Genomic DNA, 25123 nt, shown 5'->3' with positions numbered 1-25123 from the left:
TGCCCTGTCAGAGGATCACAATGGAAATAAGCCAGCGGCCCTTATGGTGCAATTTAATCCTTGACAGTATATTGTAGGTATGTGATGACTCTCTTCAGGTAAATCACTACTATGTGTATTTTATGATTGTCACAAAAATGTAATCTGGTGAAATGATACCTTAAAAAAAAAAATTTAAAAAAACACAGGACAACCATCATAATAATGATAATAATTTATTTATTCAGGTAGAGGAAGAGTCTTTGGCAGTGAAGAACACAGGAACCGAGGGTGATTTAATGAGAAGTGAAGTGCTGCATGGAGATAAATGATTGGACCATTAACATAAGGCCAACAGTGAACCAGTTCTCCCATATTTACCAAAGGGCATTAACTGGTTGATGACGGCACAATAACATAACATTTCTAAGATCTGCAGGACTGGATGATAAGTGAAAGGACAAAAAATGACATTGAGTGTTTTTCCACTGAAGTGTGGCTGTTATGTGACAGGTGAGAAGTGTTGGTGACGGTGCTGGAAACGAGGAGTGCGCTCATGAGACGGACAGATGGCTGTTTGCTGTGTGGAGAGGTGTTTGGCTTTTGTGTGAGTCATGAAGTGAAGTGTCCCTCAGTGAAGCTTTCGAAAATGTATCACAGTAAAATCTGGCACTGGCTTTTTTTTTTTTTTTTTTAAATGACACTCTGAATTCGTTAACATTTACTTTTTTTAAAATGTCCTCCATCAACACTCTCCGAGCTGGTGCACATTTCTGGCCTGAATCATGTTACAAAAACATATAAAAAGCAACAATTACAAACAAAAATAGTATTTCATTTAGTGAAGAGGGAGAAAACCACTTACAGAGCGGCTTGCTCATTCTTCTCTATTCACATCCATTGGCATCTCCTACCAACTGACAAGTGCAACTCTATAGTTCATATAATGAAGGGCAAAGAGGTACAAGTATGCATCAGTCTGAGACACTTTGTGTGGTGCTTTCCATCCCGAGGAAGTCAGTTCCCTCCACGCCATCTCTTATCTTTTCCAAACTGAAAATGTGGATGGGAGAGAAAGACTTCCTGGATCAGAAATCAGCACAGATTTAATCTCTACACCCTAAAGAAAGGGCAGGTAAGGCCATTTTAATATTTGCAAGGGACTTGTTAAAACCAAGTAATCGGAACCAATCAGAACGCACGTAACACTGCATTCGTCACACAGCTCATAACACGAGAGGGGCTGAACACGCAGTGCACACTGTGCACGAGCGAGGGAATATAATGACATCACAGCTCCTGTCAATCAATTAATATCATTCAGAATACTGTCAGAGGTCCATTCATTCATCGATAAAGGCAACAGGTCTGGACGCTCCTGGTCCACTTCCCCTTCCACCATCAGTCTTCTCTTTCTGCATTCATCACACTTCCAGAAAGGTTAATATTCAACTACACAGACGTCACAGAACAAAAAGAAGTTCGTTCAATATCAGAATACTGTTGGAGGTCAGGAGTTTGGCTGCTCCCATAACAATAATGTGCAAAAGCCTGTCGTTCTAAAGAGCGAGGCCCACATGGGGTCACTGTTTCACTCTTGTCACAGGCGTCACTCGTCAAAAGTCCCACTGGCACAGCAGTCACGCTACACATCCATGGTCCATATTAAGGCTGAAGAAGGGATGGTTCAGTTCAGGGTGAGACTGCTGATAGTCTCATTGGGATCTATCAGAGCTCCTCATCCATCCTCATCATCCAAAGCCCATCAGTTCACATCGAGTCCATACCCAGTATTGTCCTGGATTAGTGGTGTAAGGGCACACAGCTGGATCCCCAGGGTCACAGCGTCACCTTGCTGAGTCTTAGTGACAGGCTTGAGCGGTGCTGAGTGCGAGGGAGCGTGGAGCTACACCGGCTCCTCAGCTGGACCGGCCGACTCGACGAGCCTCGCACCCGCAGCAGGAAGTCAAAGTTGGCTGAGGTGTTCATGGCGTAGAAGACGTTTGCGTTGTCTGGGATCACCAGTTCTGAAAGAAAAAAAAAAGAGAAAGTACTGTCAGAGCCGTTATAAGTTTAGTCAGCACTCCGTGGGTCATTGTGATTCATTAGGTCTGGAAAACAGCTGCTCAGTGGAAAAAAATTGCAGTAATTAAAATGCTGAATTGCAGATACAAAAAGGTATTTCATAATAGTTTTATATAGTAACTGCAGCAACAGCTTCTGTTTACTGTAAACTCCCTGAAAACATCTGGCTACACATCCTGGAATTATTCTGATTATGGAAGATATTATCTGAGGAAAATTAGCACAAGCTAATTAATCACAGTTTTTGGAGCGGACCCCAGAGGAACCATGAAAATTTTCAAAAGTAGAGTCTTGTTTTTCTTACCTCTGTCCTCAGAGATGACTTGTACCAGCTCGTATCCCTCCTCTGGCTCCACCTCCAGGTTGTGCTTCGCCATGGCTCTAGAAATCACAGCGGGAGTCTTGTCTTGATTGGTCAACTGTTTGAGGGGTAGACAAGAAAAATTTACTTATACGGGTTTTAAAACATATTAAGTCAAAATGTAACCATGGAGCATCACACAGGAACACAAACACACACATGTATTTACCAAAATGCTCTTGTAGAGATTCCCGTTGCCGTGCTCCAGACTGACTCTTATGATGCACGCATCTTGCGCCTGCGTGTTATAAAGCGGGGTTTGACTCGGCGAGCTGGGGCTCAAGGGCGTGAGGGAGACGGAGCGTCTGTGGGTGCAGAGGGGCCCGGGGAGGGAGGGAGACGCAGGAGTCATGGAGACGCTGGCTGTCGATGAGCTGGTGTCCATGGAGTGGAGTGAAGTACAAGAGGAGGATTCTGATAGCTGAGGAAACAAACCAACAACCGCTGGTTAAATACAGATAGATTTAACCATAACTGGATCATTTTGATTATTCTGATTATTAACTTGCAGCTATTTGAGGTGGAGGAGGGGAACATGACTTTGAATTACTGGAAGTGACATCTGAAGGGCTAAACTGAACTGTTTTTCATTAAGGGACTGTAAATAAATTGTTACAGGGAAAATGTTATGTATTTTCTTCTTTTTGCAGAAGGAAAGATTTTTGAAAGAGTAGTGAAGGATCTTCTCTCATCTCAGAGTAAGATTTTATTTTATTCATCCCTTTCTTGAGCTGTAAAAAATGTTTTTTTTTAAATCAAATCAATCTTTTGTGTGCTGCGTGTGTAATAAATGTGTCATTTTCTGACACATAAGAGCTCTGTTTTAAAAAATGAATGATTAGCTGGTAGAACCAATATGTCAGTCCTGAAAAACAGAGTGGACATAAATCATAGATCTAATAATGTTTGAACATTTCTCTGCAGAGTTTCCTGATGGACAGCTCCCACATTCACTTTACTCTGCACAGAAAGCAGACCTGCAGTAAAGTTTAATATGTCAAAAAATGTTAATGTGTCAGTGACAAGTCTTTACTAAAAAAAAAATAAAGAGCTGCTGGAAATTATTCAGTAAACGCTGCACATTATTTTGTTATGTCTTCCATCATTTTGACAGCCGCTAATTCAACTTGTGTCTTTTTAATCTAATGTTTAGTGGCTATGTAAAAAAAAAGATTACACCATTAACATATCACGGTTTTGTTTTATTGTTTGTTTTTGTTTTTTTGCCTCATAAGGGTTTTTGGTGATTTATTTATTTATTTTTGCGGTTTTAGTTATTAACAGCAAATGGACATGTACCACTTTAAAAGCGTGTTGTTATTTCTCATAGTCTGAAGCTGGCATCAAAGACATTAATCATGCTGGAAACTAAAGTCAAACACATATTTCAGCCACCCTCCCCATACATATAATTTTCACACTAAGTATGACCAAAAAACCAACACATTTTCTCCACTGTATTAACCCACCTTGTTCTGCTGGGAGTCGGAGGTGTGTGTGGGGGTGAGGCCCTCGCTGTCTGACGGGCTGCTGGAGTCACTGGAGGACACGCTGACTGAGTCCATGCTTTCCCCGGAGCTGCCAGTAGGAGGCGAGCGCGGCGTCTCTCTGACCGGAGAGCTGGCTGCATTACTGTCTGTTCCAAGGAACAGCCTGGAGAGGAGAGGAGAGGAAGTCAGCTATTAGATAATTAAATAAATGGGTCACAGCCACCCAGTGCTTGAATATGACAGAAGAGTATTCTTAACTTGATTTAATTTAAAACTAGACCCTCCTTCCATTAGGTTATATCATTTTCTAGATGTACTCACAGGCTGAGTCTCTTCACCATGCTTTTTCGAGGTTTGGGTGAGGTTGGACTGCTGTCACCGAGACCTTCAACCTCACAGGAAAGGGCATAGCTGCGAGAGAGGACATGAGTAAAAAACATCATTAAATAATCATTAAAAAGATCATCATAAAAACATAAAATCATGTGCCCACGTGAAAGTGAGAGAGGACAGAAGAACATAATAGATCAGTAGGGAGTGAAGAGGTGACAGAAGAACAGCAGGGAGAAGCGAACAGAAAGAAGCCTCTATTGTGTTCTTGTTTTCAACAATAGGTCCAACAGACCATGACCTCATGCTCTAATGTGCTTGTTATCTAATGGATAATGGTGAAAACAAGAAAAAAAGAGGCATTTTGAGTAAAAGCAGCAGTTACCTCTCCTCCTCGCTGAGCTGAGTCTGGCTTTTAAACCAGCGGAGGAAAGTCTTCTCCGGAGTCAGGCAGTAGCTGTTACAGGCCGACTGCAGCAGCTTGATCTGAGCTATCACCTCAAACTCCTGCAGGGTCAGAGAGAAATGTACCGACGTTAGATCTTTAAACAGTCAGCCGAGCTCATCATGTGATGATGGCCTAATCATGTCAGAGGGAGCACTCACCCTGCGTCTCTTCTCAAAGTTGATCAGAACACCCTGCGGAGGACACAAAGAGCACGCTGTCAGACCCTGGACATCACATACCAGTGGCTGCTTAGACAAACAGCATTAGGTGGACCACTCCAGAAATGGCCCGACAAAATTCCTCACGCACTCATGGAAACTTACGCCCCAGTTTCTGACAGCGGTTACACAGACCGGCTGCTCAGATCTGCCGAGGTGTGCAAACTCGCAGACACATGCTCTCACACACATTCAGCAGGTGTCAAGAATCTCTTCTTACCTCTACTTGGTCGGGCAGGGCCGTATCCAGCATGGTGAGGTCGGTTAGAAAAGTCCCCAAGTACGGTATCGTTCCTTGCATCGCTCCCTGTGGAGAAACATCACGTTGTGATATCTTTGAAACCGCATTTAGATTAAATAAATACTTTAAGGACGCCACAACAAAGCCAGAGACTAATTTACATTGTGGTGGTTTATAGACGCCAGTGTGGGTTTAGTAAAATACAACACGGGCTTATTGCAGCACATAGCGCACTGAGTAAACAAAGCTGAGCATGTGGCTTCATCATACTGGAGAGGCTAGAGCTCACTTTACAGTACATTGCCTGAGAGGAATTTGTTGCTTCAAATTATAAAGCTCTGTTTTCAAACTCTTTGAAAACTTGGCATTGTTCAGTAGAAGCTCTCAGTTAGTCTCTTTGTCTCACCATTTCCTTCTGCAGCTGGAGTCTCTTGTGGGTGCGTTTCTGGTGCTCCTTGGCACAACTCTCCAGACTGGCAAACTTTGAAGTACCTTCCTGTCGAAGGAAACATAAACAACAAAGCTTCAGTACTTCAGAGAGTCCAACCAGTCAATGAGGGCATGTTTTCAGGATTTCAATCATTAAGTGGAGACACTACAGGTGAACATTTTCAACTAATACATCGCCATGAAACTTGATTACTCATTACTCATTTGCATAAACTTGCAGAACAGAAATCTGAACAATGGATAAAGCCAGGTTCAAGATTTCTGTTACCTTTTGTTGAAATATTCATCTAAATTCAATACTAATCTCTTTTTATCAATCCAAACATCAGACAATAAGGTCAAAGCCATGTCATCAGGAATTAAATGTTATATTAACCAGGTTATGAACTATATATGAACAAACCCCTCTGTAAAAATTGTGAGAAAAAAGTGTGTTTTCCCCTGTAGTGTCTACCCTTAAAAATGTTAACAAAGGTTATTAAACGTACTCAATAATTTCCCTTTATATTTAAAATAAATGCTGAAATTTAGACTCACCCTCATGAGCAGCTCTCTGCTGGTCAGGTAGTTGTTGTGATCGGAGAAAATGTCCGACAGTTCCTCAAATGTCTGCATGCTGTCTCTGCGTAGAGCACAGATTCATGTTAGCTAACGGTAATATCAGCTAAATTAAACACATGCAAAATAAACATTTCACTGGTGCTGTTAAATTCTGCCAAAGGGCTGATTCTTCTATCGAGACTTGCTGAGATTATCTGCATAGCTGAGAGATTGGAGGCTTACTTGTGCACACAGGCCCATACCCTTTTCAGCCTGTACAGCGGGTTGGACTGCAGCGCGGACACGATGGCTCGCAGAGACGAGAAGTTTTTGCGTATTCGACACTCCTGTTAGAACACAACACAACGACAGTCATGACTTGGCCCTTTTTTTGTGGTAGGTTGCAAGATGAATTTGTGTGTTTCTTCTAACCTGAGCGATGTCTATCCAGCGCTGGATGACCCGCGCTCTGACATGTGGTCTGAGCTGTCTGTGCCTCAGTATTGTGCTGACCACGCAGGCCGCCACGGCGTTAAACTGCGTAATGGTGGCACGGATGGTGGGCGCGCTGTGCTTGTTATGCTTCTTATCCCTCTGGGACCAGATGGAGCCCAAGCAGTGGTGGGGTACGACCTTTTTAAACAGCAGCTAGAGCAGAAAAACAGGCTGATGTTAGGATGATGACACTGGAGAAACATCACAGAGTCGTAACCTGCCCAACCTTTTCCCTCCCACACTGCCAGTCCGTGTCATTTCCCTCCACTTACTGCATCCATGTAGGTCAGCTGCTCAGCCACCAGGTCGGCGTCAAACGACAGGAAGTCCTCCTGGACCTCGATCTCAACTTCCTCCTCCTCGCCCAGGCAGAAAGAACTGTTGCCGTGGAAACCAGCTAAAAGCAGACAACATGAACGGTTGAACTCACAGGAAATTTGACACTTAGGATGATAAAATAAATCATCATGCGCCAAACTTTATGTTAAAAAAATAATGAAGTACCATCACTATCATCCATGCCAGCCTGACTCTGCAGCTGCTCCAGCAGACCCTCTGCTCGTCTGAGAGCCTCGGAGCCTGGCAGCGCCCTGCGCAGGTAGTCCATCAGCCTGTGGAGACACGGGTAGTCAGGAGGCTCCTGGAAGTCTTCGGGACACTGGTCCAGCCAGGCACGCAGGATGGAGGCCAAGGCACTGTGGAAGGCAGCAGGGAGAGATGTTAGAGTTAAGAGAGCTGGCAGCGATCAAGGGACAGGTGTGATAAGTTACAGGATGTTATCTATAAAAGCTGCTCATATGGAAGTGATAGTGGTGAACATATAAAAATGTGTCTCACTTCCTGATGGCTCCATTGGCTTCAGAGCTTCGGCATCTGCCTGAGTCTTGCTCATTTTCTTCCACACTTCCATACCTGCGACAGAAAATAAGGCGAGACATTCAAAACCCACTTAAACATATAGTGAATGCATTCTTTTGGCTTTATGCAACACCTGACTCCAGCCCCTACCTGTCCAGCAGCAGCTGCAGTACAGTCTGTGTGCTTGCGAAGGCTCTGTAGGTGGAAAGGAAGATGGAGGTGTAGGTGAGGTCGTTGTCTCCGAACGCCGTCAGCAACGTCTCTACCAGACGCTCCAGTGTTCCGGCACGGATACTTCGGATCTTGCAGGTCTCCAGTTGGCTCACCGTGTGGCCGGGAGGTAGACGATCGCCCTCCGCCTAAACACACACATATTTTACAGTCTGTTAATCCACTGTGACGTGATTTTATTCACTGCAGGGACTTGGCCGGTGCTTCCAAAGCTTTTCTTTGCTTTGTTTAGCTTCGGATGCATGTCACCACAGATTAATACCTTTAATGTGGCAGGTTGTTTTGGTTGTCATCTCCCACAGTTAATAACAGAACAAAACCTAATTCATTTTGTATTTGTGTTGTATTTTATTTATAGCGGGCACCACCCTTTTTTGTCTGTTGCCTTTTTCTCCCCCTGTTCTATCGGCGAGGCTTTTTTCACACAAAGGTCACATACTGTGTTCATTTTCAGGTTCATGCTCTTATTCTGGGTGTCGACTCTTTACATGGTTTAATCTTCAAAAAACGTATTAATATTACAATTACAATTTATTCATCGATTAATCTTGAAGAGAATCAGCAGATTAACTGATGAAATGAGAACGATCATTAGTTGCAGTCAGTTTCCAAAAAAAGGAAACGTAAAATCCCTGACTTCAGACAGAGGAGATGGATGGAGGGAGGAAACGGTAAGGACAATCCTGACCTATATTTAATTTCTCCAGATGTGTCCGACTATTGTGTCCGCAGGGAAATAGAACGAGCGGTTACAAAACAGGCGGGGAGAGAGTCGGAGAAGAGGTGGCACAGACGTGCAGAGAAAAGAGACCTTGGTGAAGTTAGCACGCTACAACAGGAAACGCTCCAATCTGCTTTTAATCACAGCAGACCCCTCCTCCTCCTCCTCCTCCTCCTCCTCCTGCGTCCCTCCAGACAGCAAAGTTCTCCCACCTCTCCCCTCTGATAACAACTTGGTGCACTGAGAAAATACCATTATTTATCTGGAGTGACACACCGTACAGTCACAGACACACTTTAGACTTTAGAGTCCGCAGTGAATTAGAAATACACTGAATCTGCAAACAATGTCTGCACACTCTATAAACAATGCATCAGTGTCGGCGTACAAACCCACTGATTGTAATTGCTGTAATTCCCTAACAATTGACTGTTCATAGTAAATATACTGACGTCTCAATAGGGATCGCTCTCTATTCTGTTCCCCTCAATAGACAGCACTGTATAAAAGGAGCCATGTTGTTTTAATTAGCTCGAATACAGTTGGCAGCTCGAGCCATCGTCAATACATCAATACAGTTTTAAAGCCTCAGAGCTGTTATCTATTTCGTCTTTCATGTGCCAATCCCCCATCCCCCCCCATGTGAAGCACAGAGAGACAACAGTCCAACACACAAATTAACACAAGATCCTGTTTTTCCTCTCTTGTGGACAAAAGAAATCCCCATACATCTGACTGAGAAAACACACATGAGAAAGGAAGGATAATGCCCCTAATTGGCCCTTCTGTGCAGCATAATAATACACTGTATAACGTCTTATTATGCTGGTATAAACAGCAGCAGTGGAGGAAACAGCACTGAAAAAATGCACAACTCAAGGAAAAGCCTTTAAAAACCTCCCCCCCTCCCCCCCTTTTTTTTTGTCATAGCAGCGTTTTATAAAACTCCACTGTACGAGGGGAGTGAGCGGTTCTGTTGGCAGCCGGCAAAGTCAGGAAATCACATGCTGCAGCTGAACGGCCCAGGTCTGGTGAAACTGTTGATTTTCAGCAGGCGACTAAAAGGTGTTGTCTAAACCGGGAGATTTATAGCTCCGAATGTGAGAGAGAGACGCCCCACAACTGAGAGACACAGTCTGTTTGAAACAACAGAGATTAGCTTTTTTCTGGAGTGCTTTTATAAACCATTTACACATGATAAATTCCAGAGACTTTTCCACTTCAGATTTTGCAGCGCGACAGGTTGAGAGAGTGGAAAAAAAGCCTGTGTGTGATCTGTTTCGCTGAGGGTTTGGAGCCTGACTCGTCTCCTCTTTCAAAAAGCCTTGTCAGCTGTGATTCTGTCACACTGGGAGACATCAGACGGGACTCACTCACCCCGAGCCATCGTGCTCCCTTGTTGGCGGCCTGCTGAATCTGAACCCTCTTCAGTGTCACATTGTAGATGGCTCCTTCCTCGACTTCCTCCCCCCAGTCCTGCACCGAGCTCTGGAAGAAGACAGGGAGAATGTTAGAAAAGGCTCGAGAAGAGAGGAGAGATGAGTTTCTGGATAAAAAAAGATGAAACAATTTCCTGTGAATAGCTGCAGGCTGCAGAACTAAGATCCGCAAGTGTCACTGCAATAGTTAGCTTTTTTTGGAAAAGCAGAAGGAAGAATGAGAAAAAAAACAGAACCACAGCGCTCTCACAAACTAGTAAAAGAAAGACTAAAATGCAGTAAAAACATCAAGAATGACCAGCTCCCCAACCCCCACCGCTGCAGCCTGCCAGGCCTCCCTCCCTGTCTTTACTCCCTCTTTTATTCCCTATCCATCTCTTTCACCGTGTCCCGGTCTCTCTGGAGCTGAAGTCAGAGCTGGACTCCTTTCCCTGAGCTGCAGATAAGAGCCAGAATGGATGAAGTCCCTTAAACAAGCCCCCCAACATAATAAACCAGAACATTTGCATCACTTGTTCTCTCTGTTGACATGTTTTTTGTCTGTTTGTCTGCATGATTATACAAGCCAAGGGAGCTTGATTACAAATCTGTGCCTCGAGAGCACAGCCGCACTTAAAGCAGCTCATAAGACTAAATGGATTTGTGCTCATCTTGCCCCATATGTACTGTGTCTGCGTCTGGTTGTAAATCACTGACAAACAGCGGAGTGCGTAAACACAAACATAGGGAGCAGCAGAGAGAAATCAAAATACAAAACTTCTGCTCGGAGAGGGCGTGCGCACAAACACAGACCTGCTGAGACATCAACATATGGAGACAAAAACAGAGGCAGAGACAGCGAAGGAGAGGCCAAATATAAACACCACGCATGCAGTATTATGGCCAAGTCTTCAAACACACACACACAAACACACACTCAGGCTGCAGCGGCCAAGATCACTCTCACTTGTCCCCACTTTCATTTACACAGCTCAATGGCAAAGTCCACGCTATTCCCCAAACAGAAGGGGTGCCAGAGAAGAGGTCAGGGGTCAAAGTTGCCGTTAACAGGCTCAATGGACGGTCCTGGAGGCCGGTGGCACTCAGCCATGACTGGGCCGTGTTTGGGTTTGAACAGAAACGTGATGCTGAGATGAAAAGAAAGCCCGAACCAAAAAACACAAAGAAAGAGAAAGAAAGCGAGAGGAGGAGTAAAAGGGATTTTAACGGGATCTGGCGGATGAAACCGACAAGCATGTCTGCACGTCCTGAGATGGATTTGTCAGAAACATGTCTACACGCCTGTACCCTGCTCAGCATCTTGTCCTATGGTCAGTTAAGTGCATGTCTCTCTGCCTCTGTCTTTAACCGCCGCTGGCTGCCGGCTGGATGGATGGCTGGCTGGCTGGCGCAGAGACAGATAAATACATCAGTGCATGAGTCATGCAGTCCACACACTCCCAAAACAATAGCGGGAGGTCTCTGTGCTGGCCGGCCCGGGCTGCTGAGTTCACAGTCTGCACACACAGCCTGCTTTTTGTCAGCCACAGAACTGGAGATGTTTTTCAGAGCAGGGTTTTAGAAAAAAGCTCTGCTCGCTTTGTGCACCAAGTTCAGGGCTTATTGTGGGACAAAGTTCCACGAGCTTGCAGGAAAATGGAAAACAGTCGCGCCAGTCACCAGAGAGAGGAGGACTTAGAAAATTAGACAGCAGATAGGGGCGAGTTTAGAGAGAGCATCTCAAACAGCCTGGGTTGGATGTAAACAGGAGATGAGTTGTTTACCTCTGCACTTACTCTGGCCCTTCCACTGAAGATGCTCAAAAAGTGCACAGGGAGGACACTAAAGTAAGCAAGCAGCACGCTATCTCTGCTCAAGTAGTGCTAATTTGCCTATCATCCTATCAGCTGTGCGTGAAACAATACTCCCAAGATAACAACAACAACAGTTGTGTGGAATCTTTGGCGCTGATCTGTTGGCTTTTGTGTTTTCCTCGCCTGGACGCAGCTGGGACCCGTGGAGAGGCAGGGGCCTCGCCAATTGTTCCCTCTCTGTTACACTGTGGGCCCCCAGACAAAAGTTTTCATATCCACCACCATCAGGGAGGGGAAAGCTAGCGGATCGAGTTCATATTCTGGCGGAGTCGGCAGGGGATTTTTTTATTATTATTATTCCATCTCCCCCCCCTCTGATCCCCACGTCTCCAAACTTTGCGCGACATCTTTACGCGCAGACAATGTAGGTTAAACTGGATTTAAAGCCGAGTAGAAACAATTAAAACTCAATGTTCTGACTGTTCCCCCACCGTCCCCCTCCTCCTCCTCTCCTCTCCCCCTTGATCCGCTACTTTCCCAAGCCTACATACACCCCCCCCCCCTCCTCCTCCTCCTTTTTCTCCCCCCTTTCCCTCTTTAACCCCCCCTTCCTCTCCCAAACCACAAACCCAACAACAGAGCACAGGATGAGAAACCAAGGAGAGTTTTTCTTTTTGTTTTTACCATTTTAGTTTTCCAGGCGAATTTCATGGTGAGCGTTTCTTTCATGATCCGGGGACAACATCAGAGCTCGGGAATAATCCGCCAAGGAAAGAAGAAGATGTGGTCCTTATTTTAGAAAAAGACAGAAAAACCCCAAGTCCTCGCTGAAAATGTTCTTCTCCTTCACCAACACACACACTTCCGTCCGCTCCAAACTCCAAATCCTCCTCCTCTGTCTGTCAGTAGGCTCTCCCTTCTTCTACTGAATGGCCCAACTCCTCCCACTTGCACTCACAACAGTCCCGTTTAAACTCCTCCTCCTCCCTTTTTGTCCGACTTTCATCACACTACTGACAGCAATCTGCGCGCTCAGACGTAGGCAGGCTTCTTGATTTGTGTTTGCGCAACACACAAAATACGCACGAATCATAAATCTGCTTCCTGTGAAGTTCACAGCACTCATACTGATTGTTGTCATTCGTATATTAAAAGGGTTTTGTTTCCTTTTTGTTTAAAACAAAAACAGATGATGATTTTACAAAATGAAATGCGCATTATTCTCATTTTTCTCTTTCGTTTCTGTTGCTGCTGTTTTATTTATTTTTTAAAGTGTTTCTGAGAATTAAATGGACATCCCTGCATGTGCAATATAGCCTACAGTAAACTACAGTGTCTTATTGTTATCACTTTTTAAATTTTGTTATTTGATTGTTTAGCTTGTAATAATGATGAAACTTTTTGATGTCTTGGATGATTTTCCAATATTGTCTTGGACTAATTGTACTGTGTAACAATGCCAAATTCTATAATATGAGACTTAAAGGTCGAAGTTAGACTAATTATGTCGATCTTTTTGGTGCCATGTTGCTTTGGGTTTTTTGTCAGTTGGATATATGGTAACACGTGAGTAATTTCACAATAAAAATGCCATAAATCTTAAAGATACCTACTTTTTTGACTTTTTGCTGAAGCCTAATACTGACCCGATTTAGCATAGCATTCCTTTAAGCTAACATTATCTGTCAACGGACAGTTACAGTAAAAGGATCAAAACTGATTTGTAAAAGCAGAAAGTATTGCAAAAGAAAATGAATGCAAATGAATGCATGTTTCATTCCACTACCATAATGTAATGAACAAGAGATGCTCAAAGACATAAATAGCTTGTGGCACAGAAATATTAGGCAGGTGCCAACTGCCTTGCCAGATGTGCAATAATACTCCTCTTTGTACTATGATTTCGCTCTCAGTACAATGAACAATTAATAATACCATAATGTACAATAATTTAGCCATTTTGTGATGTTTACATTAGAAGTTGGTTTTGGTCTACGTTGTCTCGTTTTAACTCACTTCCTGACATGATCAGGATAGCAAAATATGCATCTTAGGCCTCGCGTGACCTCTTTGGAGCCAGTCATGCTCTGATGATGAACCTGATTCACAGGCAGCGCTGTTGTTTGCTTGTTGTTTTGTAAAATTGCACATTTACGCCTATTTGTTCTCATGGTTATGACTCACATTCAGTAATTTTCCCAGAAATATGATAATTTAAGGCCTCTGGCACAATAGTTTAAAATTTCCCATCTGGCACCACAGTGTGCCATGAAACCACTGTAGAGGAAGTGAAAACAACTAAAAAACACAATTGAAATGTGGCATTTAGTTTGTTTCATGTATTTATTTCAGGAACGTTACATCTCCTTATCTGTATGGATGCTGCTTTTTTCACCTTTTCAGTGTTAAATGTTTAATGTATCAATGTATCTTTTGTAATTGCCTGCATTTCCACTCAGTTTCCAGTTTCCACTCATTTTTAGTCATTTATACGCATTAAAAACGGAAGACAGAAGAAAACACACTTATTGTCAGAATAAACATTAAAACGAAGATTTCATACGAGTGGATGAAGTGATGCACTGTAGCAGCTGCAGCCTCACGGCCTTTGCGTGGGACAATACAAGGAAGGCTGTAGATGCCGTCACCAGTACTGTGCATTGTCAGTGACAGTGGAGGAAAAAAGGCTCAGTGTGATAATGGACAGCACTGTTCCACTGTGAATGTGCCTTCACACGTACTCAAACAGCCCACTTGTGTGAATAAACGGGAAGATGTGAATCAAGTGCAGACTTTGTGTGGGGGGCCTTTTTGTACAAAGTTGTATCGTAAACATAGATCAAATGTGAGCAAGCGGCGGTTCGTACGTTTGTAGTCGGCTGATTCAGAGTCGGGAGACAGTGCAAACGTTATGATCCTTATTGTCATCTGGCTCAGTGGGAGATATGGCTAGACCTGCTGTATATGTGTGTGTGTGTGTGAACGCGATATATCCACCCACTCCTCTGGCTCCCATAACACCAACACATAACCCCAACGTCACACTGAGCGTCACACACCATGCTGTCAACACACACAGATGCACCCACAACACACAAGGTCCCCCACTTTGGGTATCTTTGCTCCCAGAAGGCCAGGGAAGCCCGATGTGCGTGTCCATCAGTGTTTGTGTCCGTGTGTGGTGGTCATATGTCTTATCAGTGACTCTTCTTGCTGACTGCATATCTGGCCGGGCTCCAGTTCCCAGGCCGAGCTGCCCCGCTGTCCACTTGGGTCTCTGGAGCTCTGGGAAGCCCAGAGGGGCAGTGGGAAGGTTGCGACCCCACACGACCTCCGGCTCAGCCCCGAGGGGGTTAGAGTGTTGGTCTCACAGTGGGAGTGATGTCATATCTCAGCGCAAACAAGACGTCGGACAAATGTGACAGCTGCTGCTCCGTCTGATTGATGATGGATGAGCAGATGAGTACGCACATCTTTCAACTTGAGATGAAAATGTATGTTTCTTCTCTTTTTCTCTGGGGTCCAGGTCCATTGAACTATAATGGTACTCTAATGGGACACATCGGATGAGGCCTGGTGTATAGTTTAAGGAAGAGGAGGCTGCATTTCAGTAAATGCCAGAGCAGTTTTTAGGTATTTTGTTCTAAACCAAAGTCCTTTAGGGGCTCAGTTCGCTCCCTTGCCAAAAGTTAGATGAGAAGATTGATATCAATCTCATGTCTGTTCTCTAAACATGAAGCTACAGCAAGCAGGTGGTTAGCTTAACTTATCACAAAGACTGGAAACAGCCTGGGTCTGTCCAAAGGCACCAAAATCCTGCTACAAGCACCTCTAAAGCTCATTGATTGAAGATATAATACGTGACATTTCTACATTAAAAATGTCTATAAACAACTAGACCCATTTTTCCTTTACATATATATATTTTGTCGAGCTGTGTACTTACATTGAACCCATTGAAATCTGTAATTTTATTCAGTAATTATCGGTAATAGTGCGTTTAATTCGGTTGCCTATGCCTATAACTTCCTGGAGAGTCAGATACAGAGGAATGAAGTTGGCGAAGGTGCGTCATCCATGAACATTTCTGCCAGAGTCACGTCAGATAGATTTTTATCAGCAATGCAGTGGAATGAGGAATGAGTCATAAAACCCAGAAATAAGTTACCTCTTTTGAACTTCCGGTACCGTTATCTCGAACGGGTTTTAATGAATGGGTTTTCAGGGAAATGCCTGGAATAAGGTCTGTGGTTACCACAAGCTAAAAACATTTTCACTTTCTACAACATGTTTACGTGTCTAGAAAGAGGTGGTTGCTAACAAGTGGCTAAAAGAGACTCCAGACGCTCTCGGGGGCATTATCATTATCTACTATTATCACTAGTGTTTCTTTTACATGCAACTTTAGTTGGAAACTATTCTTAATCTAACTTTACAACTTGTAGATTGATCAATTTATACTAAAGTGTGTACAGTATAGTGTAGTAGGAAGCTTAGTGTTGGTGACATTGAAGTCATGCAATAGCTATGTAGTCCGTTTACAGCCTTTAGCTTTTTACTTCCGCCGATTTCATTTATGCTTCAAAAATCACAAAAGTGGTGTTTATCTGTGGAGATTATCTTGCTGAACAAACGTGAAAATGTGTAAGTATCATAAATTTGTATTTTCCATAGTTTATTTTCAGCAATAATCAAAAGTCCAATTAAACAATCTCATAGGCTTTTGGTCGAGGGAACCATAGCCACGCCAATTTCTGGGTTAGCCTACAAAAATACGTCATCTCTGCAGCACTCTATGGTGGCTGTTTAACAATATAGACTACAAATCCCATGATCCCGCGCCACTTACGTCTCCAGTTCTGAGTTTTAAGAGACCCCTGGCAGCAGAAAGTACATACTGTGCATTTAAGACATTATGTCTCATTTGTTTAACCTGTACAAAAAAAAACAAAGCGCAGAAATGTCAGGGTTATGTCCAGCACTGACCGGAAGCAGTGACTTCCTGGAGCCTTATCACCGCTGTGAGGTTTGCTGATTGCAAGTCAAGCTGTTCGTCTCATCAAGTCCATGAATGCAGAACATTAAATACAATGATGTGGGATGTTAATTGTGTTTCTTACATGAATGAGAGCAAGCTCTTGTATCTGTTCAGTCTGTACAGTAAGTGGTAACTGTTGTACAGTAGCTGTATTACAGATAACCTTCCTCTACAATGTAGCGGAGTATAATTTAGTTTAAGAATCTTAAAGTTTCCTATCCTAAAGTTTATATTTGTGACTTAAGTCTAGAGCTCTGGTAAATGTATGAGAACCCTATATCTCTCTGTAGGAAACAGATGTCCTGTAGCCTAAATGTCAAAGTTAATGTAACAGACTTGATTGTTATGTTTGAAAGCCTATGAAATATTGCCCATGGAATTCCTACAGTAAGCACGGCCCAATCCTCAAGTTTTTCCTTTCTAATGACGTAATTACACTTAGGAAAGCCCTTGACGAGGGTTCCTGCCATTATTGAACTTCGTCTTCTTCTCCCTGTTCCACCGATTTAGAACAGGGAGCCACAGTACAGACAGAAAGGGGACAAAAACAGGAGGAGCGCTGCCTCGCGCTGTTATTGCACCACTGTGGGGAAAAACGCACATTCCAGGAAATCTCCCACTTCCTGCCTCCAACCTCCTGACTCCAGCGAGCCTGCTGTCCTCATACCTGACTGGCTGGGGAGCCTCTCTGGCCTGGAGCATGGTCATAAAATGGAGGAGAGGAGAGGAGAGGAGAGGAGAGGAGAGGAGAGGAGAGGAGAGGAGAGGAGAGGAGAGGAGAGGAGAGGAGAGGAGAGGAGACGAGGGTCATCACAATACTGCCAAAACAGAACAGTGATGGGAGTGGGGGTCTCAGTGTTTCCATCCAAGATAAGAAGGTCGTGTATCTGAGAAAGTGTTGAGATTAACTTGAAAGGACATTATCTCCTCTGTGAGTGTGAGGGGGAGAGACAGACACAGACGGGAGAGAGTTCACAGAACAGCCAGAAACTGTGAGGATCCACACTGGCTGAAAGACAAGCGTGATGCAACAGGACCATGATGCGCTGGCTTCCACAAAAAGAGTGATTTCATATATTTCAGACCGGAAATAGACACTCTGCTTTCATTCTCTCCTGCTGGATACGAGTAAACACAGAGAGGAGACTCATCATTTTCATCCTGTGAGAGGAGTACCGTCTGTGTCTGGAGCCAAACTCTCGAGTGGAAAGTCCTCGCTGCCCCCGTATCCGGACCGAACGTGTCACTGCTTTCTGTTCTTGTTTGTACATTCTTCCTGCATTATCTTTCGGTATGCACACGGTGTGTTTCACTGTATGTTTGTGTGTGGTTGGTGGGTTTGTGTTTCTAAAGCATACTGCCCAGTAGAGGGCAGAGTTCATAAACCGCTGTGTTTATCCGGAGTCAGCAGAGGTTTTCGCCAGAGCAACAAAAGTCATGAGGTTGAGTTTATGGTGCGGGGACAGGATGATCTGCTGTAACTCAATAAAACCTCAGAAGGGTACAATCAAAGCAGTTTAAAAAGGTAGTTTAAGAGCAGTGTGGCGATGGCGAGGCGCTCAGTGCGTCCACATGCTTATCTGAGAGTTGTTTAATGAGGTAACAGCTCAGCAGATGAGTGTCTGTGGATCCAGTAGGAAAAACAATGAGAACAGATAGATAAGGCAGGCCAGGTCTTCTCTCATAACACACGCAGCTGCATTTTCTGTCTTTGTTTCTGCCGTCTTCGGTCAACTGAACCCTTTGTTCAAACAGCCACATTAAAGCTCTGTCTGCCTCTCTCCCTCCTCTCTTATGTCATGTCTCTGCTCCCTTCAGATCTATTGTCCGGGCTGTTGTGGAGCTCTCCCTCTCTCTCTCTCTGGAAGGGTGACATCATTAGTTTCCAGTAAAGTCCAGAGCTGCAGACCGAGCCCCCTCCTCCTCCTCCTCCTCCTCCTCCTCCTGCACACTCCACATTAAACACAGCTGACCCTGCAAACCAAGACGTACTTAAAGGAAAGGGTGCTGCTCGAAGTTTAATGATATTTATATGCAGGGATGTTTAAGCAAAAAAATTGGGAAACAGATTTACTCTTTCTTAAACCAGCCTCCATATGGGGTCAGCTGGACCGTTGCATCAAAGCGAGGATAATCCTCTCTGCAGCTATGATGACTCAGATGCTGGTAGTTTAGGTACTTTCAGGTGCATTTAGAAGAGTTAAGATAAATTAGAGTCCCACCACACACACACACACATACACACACACACACACACACACACACACGCACACATACAACCCTCCCCCGTCATGGGGCCCCAACTCTGACCCTATCCCAGATCTAAGCCCCGCTAAGCCTTGAATGAATCGGTCTGGACTGGCTCGGCTGTCTGTCTGACCCCCTGCTAATGAGAGGTGGACCATCTGTTGCCCGACAGATACATGCTACCCTAAAGTTGTCACGTATGCAACAAAAACAACACGAAGCATCAATGAAGCCAGCAACACACTGGTGACAACTGCTGCCAGAAAACTACCCATTCATCACATCTGAACGTGCAAAATCACACCTGAGCTAACCATCCAGTTATTTTAGTTTTTCCTTAACCTTCCATTCGATTGCTGTCACTTATTCTAAATCTGAAGGATAACACGCTGCAGTGCTGTTAGTGTTAGATTGAAGTGTGAAGCATGTGTAGGAAATGAAACTGCGTAAGCAAGGCACGACAACACACATCAGAGCTGCTGCTAAAAAGAGGCAGTAGCTGTATGTGATGTGGCGCAAAAAAACAAGAAGTTGCCACAACAGCGATCAAAATATAAGACTTACTCTGCCACAACAATATGGACGCCTTGAAAACATTGTGCAAAGTTGCGATATATATAAAAATATATCCTGCTGTTGAACTTAAACTCACCGGACGTATTTCCTGTTCTAAAGTTAGTGTTTTTCTTTGTGTTTGACCTCAGTCGAGTTATTATAGTTTACTAATCTGCTGACATACAGAATGTGTGCGTGCTGACCGCTCATATTAATAAAAATTTGTCCGGACACCAGCTGCCTCCAGCTTCACACACTCACACACAAACGCTAATACACACATCACAAAGTCAGCTTGATCCCTGTCATGCGTCCTGGCTAATACTGCGAGCCCTGCCTGAGCGGGAAACGGCGTAGAGAATTTAGTGTGTGTGTGTGTGAGTGTGTGTGTGTGAGTGTGTGTGTGTGTGTGTGTGTGTGTGGTGGGGGCACCTTGCCACACACACATCACATAGATGCCAGGACCATAAAAACTAAATCAAAGAGGGTTCTGCTGCACATATTGCCTTCTGCCTTCTATCAACCCCACACACACGCTACCCCAAAACACACACCCATCTCCATATGGTGCGATGAGTTTCTGCCCCAGTTGAGCGAGCTGCTCCTGCGGTGTTGTTGCACTGGGATGGATGCTCGGGTGACAGGGACAATGCCCGCAGTATTGACTTTTCACACCAGTCCCATTATGTGACCTAATTAGGCCCCAAGATCACAATCTGAACTTCTGCAGAGCCGCAGGCGACCAGACAACTTGACACGCTAAGGGATCACCAGAGTGTGTAAACAACTTCTTAAGTGGTGGACTGAAAGGAAAAGGATGACCGGGACCTGGATTCTGGAGAAAAGAGAAGTGTGGTTGTTTGTGTATTGTGCAATTTGGGACAGAGCATGATGGGACGGACTTACATTACTGTCCCTCCACTTGAGTCTACTGTCAGTGCTTTTTGGGTTAATCAATGAACTGATTTCGTTCGATGTTACTGATAACATTCAGCCACTAAATGTGTCATTGTCATGTTAACGCTAGCTAATGTTAATGTTGCTAATGCTAACTAATTAATGTAAGGCAGTACAGTATCCTGGGTGCGTAGAAATCAGCCATTTTTTCCACAAACTGGCAACTACCAAGACTGTTGATCGCTGTTAAAATACAGATACCAAGTGATACTAATAGGTTATACACTATTGGCTCAATGATTCACAATCATAATAATGTTTTTGAGGAAAAGAGATACTTCTATAAGCTGTGTCGATGCGTTATTATTAAAAAAGGATTTGTCTACATAAAAAAGTTATCGACATGACCTTTAACCGACTTTTAAGATGTATCTGTATTTAATTAACATTTTAGAATTGCACAACCCTATAAAGTTTTACACTCATTTACAGGGAAAAGCTCAAGAACTAGTCTTAGCCGGATGAGTGAATCACAACAGTCATCAAAACACACGACGAGCAAGAATGAAAACACTGGAAATGGAAACACTGAGACGTCACTGAGCATCAGCACCAAACGTGCACTTCTCTGTTCAAAAAGACAAGAAAGGGGAAGGAAGAGTGCTAGCTCAGCTTTCTTATTCTTTTTCAATGGAAACACCGCATCATCGAAAATGTCCCCCCTCTTTTCCTTTGTCCCTGTTTTCCCTGTAGAAAATCACTTCTGCATTTCCAGCGAATGACCCCCTGAGGTTATTGAACTACCCTGCTGGTTAGTGTAACCCAACGGGTGTGAGGTGTCAGCTGATATTCCCTCTGCTGGAGCTTTTATTGACCGGCATGTGGCTTAACCGTATTACCCTATCACTGCCAGAGAGAGAAGAGTATAAAAGACTTCTAAAGTGCAGTCAGGGCAGTAAAATGTACCGTGATAACCCACTGAGATTGTGTGTATTTGTCAACGCTTTCACTTCTTGGCAACTGGGTTCAAACCTGGTCAAGACCTTTGTTATTCCTTCTTGTGACACATCTTGCAACATCCAAATAATTCATCTTAAAAAATGCGTACGTTTATTCTTTGTGATTTATATCATCCGCTACAGTCGTTCCATCTTCTTCTCGCTCTCAGCCTGTGTGAGCTATCGTGTGTGCTCATGCAGGAGTCTCATTGTCCACAGTGGACCGGACTGGATAATGTCTGACACCTCAGCACTCAACCCTTTTCTCTGAGCTGAACTGTGGACCTGACGTTCTTAACCGCACATCAGGCTGATTACAGGAGAGGTAATCAGTCCAATCGCTGCCTTTATGGCATGGTTTCATAACCTGTAGGTAGAGAAAAAGTTATCTAACAGGAGAGTGAGGGACACCTGAGAGCAGTGAAATCTTTGTCCTCCAAGCCAGCATGAGCCAGCTGATGGACTAGAATATCAGTAATTGAAATTGTATAAGTATTGCTTTATAACTCAAAAAGGCATCATGCTGGGGTCAGGAAGCTTCCGCAAAAGACTCAGTCTGAGTTTATGAAGCAAACTTCTCCTAAAGTTCCAAGATTACTCCACTGATGGTTTTGTTTTTCTCTTACATTACTTTATTGAACCCTATATTGCCACTCTTATTGCCCCCTAGCCCAGCTGTGAGGCCAATAACAACTCAATACTGTAAAAACAGTCACAAGGTTTAAGTTTCTGACACGATGACTGATGCATGTAAGCTGAGCCTCACTTTGGCCTGCAGCATTCAGAGAGTGTCAGCGTCTGCAGGCTAACCTCCATCTTTGTAGCCTTAAAAACAATTGGCGGAAACAGTGATGTGAGACGGGAGGACACGTCAGCCAGGAAGTCAGATAGGCAGCGAGGAGGAGGAGGAGGAGGATGATCTCCCAATACTCAGAGTACAACATACAATCATCACAATGATGTAGTCATCCAACAGAAATGTTTGAACTGTTGTTTTCATAGTAATAATAATGGAGTTTCAGGGTGTTTAATTACAGTGGTGGAATATAAGTGAGTACATTTACTCAAGTGAAAATCTGGAAGACTTGTGCTGTACTTGAGTCTTTTCTTGAGTCACTTCCTGCTACATTTCAGAGGGAAGAGTTACTTTACAAATGAAGGTTTTGCACACATGAAAATATTTATTTTTTTATTTCCCAGCAGGGGTGTCAAATTATACTGATATTAATCATGATTTATATTTTAAAATAAAGTACTGACATTGTGTTTATATCGTGTGCAATTATACGTATAGGACAATATTGTGTAAATAATACATCACCTTGTCAATCATTAATGTTTCTTTCCGTTCTTATTTTGTCATCATGGTTGGACAAAACCAGCATTATGCAGGTTTTTTCAGATTTTTTTGCAAACCAAACAATCAGTCGATTAATGGGGAAAATAATCATTAGTTGCAGTCCTACACAAAATAGTTCCACCTCAACCAGCTTCGACAATAATATCCTGCTTTCACATTAGTAAAAGATTAAAAATATTCTAATTATATGTAATTGTATAACAGTCAGCTATTCCCTAGTCCTTTCCTTTGTCTGTATTGTGTATTTAAGAACATTTTCCTGATTATACTTACATATGTTTACCTAACATTTTCACTGCATAACTTGTAACAAGTTAGCTGAAATGATCGCTGTTGGAAAATCTTCTTTATGCTGTCACATGATATCAGTACTAAGGCAGGTGGTGTTCAGCGTCTTGCTCAAGGATACTTCAGCAGGCTGGTTTTCTGACCTCAGGCTCCCTTGTCATTAAATCTCAATGTGCCACCATGTCTAAACACTGAAAAAATATTTTCGCTTTAGCCTCAATACCACAAGTGTGCACGTGCAAACAATCAGCCACAAGTAAGCTGGAATTAGCTGTCGCTGCAAGTTGTTTTCTGGTAATCACTCTGTTATGAGGAATCTGTGACGTCGCAGAAGAATCAAGCCGAGGTAAACAAACAAAAATGCACGCACGCTGACATTAAGTGTATGTGTAGGCAACATTTTTGCTAGCGTTTTCTGAAGCAAAGTGAGTAAAGCCTCTTCTGCGAACTCTGACCAGTCATACACACAGTGAGTAATAAGAGGTAGTTACAGTGAATGTGAATTACTGCTTTACACAAGAGGTCAGCTGTCCTCCCGTCTGTGTCGCCAAAGGTTACTGTCTACTTTGCATTATTGCAATAGGAGGTGTCATCTTGTTGCATAAAGTTTGCCCTGAGTCAAGGTCAAACTGAGGAACTGAAATGTAATAATTTGAGAGAAGACGAAGCAATCACTCCTCAAGATCGATTGATAATTGATGGTGATTAATCTGTCGATTATTTCCATTGTTAAGCAGTTTGTTGTCAGAAAATGGTGGAAAATGCCCAAGATGACGTCTTAAATTGTCTTGTTGTGTCCACAACCCAAATACACTATGTTACTGTCACGGAGGAGTAAAGCAACCAATAAATATTCACATTTAAGAAGCTGGGATCAAAGAATTTTGACTTTTTTCACTTAGTCGTTGCTGCTCTATTCTGATCACTTAGTTGACCAGACTGATAAGTTGAGGATGTTTTGGATTTGGCTTCAGAATGACCCTCTCATACTGTACATCACACTGGTGGTTTTAAGTAGGAAGTGTAGACTGCTGAGTGCAGGAATGTGTCACTATCAGTTAAATGTTCATGTGACCGGCAGTCGGGCCAGAACTGCTGAGTCCAGAACAGCCACGGATATGCTGTGATTTCATGCACGCACGTTAAAGTTTCTTGCTCGTCATAAGTAAAAAAAATAAAAAAAAGGAAATCTACAAATGGAACAAATGAAGAAACTGTCTAAAAAAACACACTGTTGTTATTGAAACCCATCAAAGTCCCATTTATCTCACTAAAATGCTAATTTCTGTGTCATATATTCACTGCGATGAAGTATTTTTGACCATAAATTCAACAAGTGTGTTTTGAGTGGGCATCAACACTCTCCACAGTTGTCCTGTCCTATCACTCTCCCCTTTTTCTCACCATCACCACATCCATCCAACAAACAGACCTTGAAGGAGACACAAACACTTCTCCTCACTTCAAATCTTTAGCTGTTTACAATCCCAGCCCTCTTTTCTCAGTGAATTGTTTTTTTTTCCTGATTAATCTTACTCCTTTTCCTGCTCCAGTCACTTTCCGCATCACTTCCCACCCTTGAATCTATCAAAACCACTCAAACCTTTGACACCAAACAACAGAAGCCACAGGAAGGTCATTCATTCAGAGGCCAACATCTGCCAGATTGTTTAACAAGACTGGAAGTACCTGTGCTTTCCCAGAAATCAAAACACGTTCAACAAATAGACACAATCATTCCTCCGTGTACTGACCCAGTGGCGAGGGCTGCTCTCTGGTGAGCGAGGCTGGTACCTCTGCAGGGCAACACCTCCTTCCCCCTCCAGCAGTAAGGCGCAGTCCAGGCCTGGACAGTTGTGGTGGGTATTCGCAGGCCAAGGTAGCAGGGTGGCCAGAGGGTAGTGGGAGATCATGCTGACCGCCTGGATCAGCGGCAGGGATGACAGGGATGGCAGGACATACTCCAGTGCGGACGGCAGAGTGGATGAAGATGAAGATTTAGGATGTTCTTTAGGTCTTGACTGCCAGATGTTTTGGTGACCTCCTCCTCCTTGTAGACTG

At 43.6% G+C, this 25123-nt stretch overlaps 1 protein-coding gene across 2 annotated transcripts; it reads right to left on the bottom strand.

Moving 5' to 3' along the window:
- Window positions 1-199: 199 nt before the first annotated feature.
- Window positions 200-25123, bottom strand: rgl1 (ral guanine nucleotide dissociation stimulator-like 1). 2 transcript variants are annotated; one of them, XM_073476881.1, is made up of 18 exons: window positions 24817-25123; window positions 9825-9935; window positions 7646-7854; window positions 7475-7549; window positions 7142-7332; window positions 6910-7034; window positions 6575-6790; window positions 6386-6489; window positions 6140-6224; window positions 5559-5648; window positions 5132-5218; window positions 4852-4884; window positions 4631-4752; window positions 4237-4326; window positions 3895-4078; window positions 2595-2846; window positions 2369-2483; window positions 200-2006 (listed from the first exon to the last, which is right to left on the bottom strand). In XM_073476881.1, exons 1-18 carry the CDS (start codon window positions 24973-24975, stop codon window positions 1819-1821), a joined length of 2436 nt encoding a protein of 811 aa, XP_073332982.1. In that variant the 5' UTR covers window positions 24976-25123; the 3' UTR covers window positions 200-1818. The 2 variants fall into 2 exon arrangements, with proteins under 2 accessions (XP_073332982.1, XP_073332981.1); XM_073476880.1 differs by lacking the exon at window positions 24817-25123 and adding an exon at window positions 12364-12621.

This window comes from Pagrus major, chromosome 11 (genome assembly GCF_040436345.1).
Source record: "Pagrus major chromosome 11, Pma_NU_1.0".
NCBI lineage: Eukaryota > Metazoa > Chordata > Actinopteri > Spariformes > Sparidae > Pagrus > Pagrus major.
The sequence above is the reverse complement of the archived record's forward strand: the minus strand, read 5'-3'. Positions and strand labels throughout refer to the sequence as shown.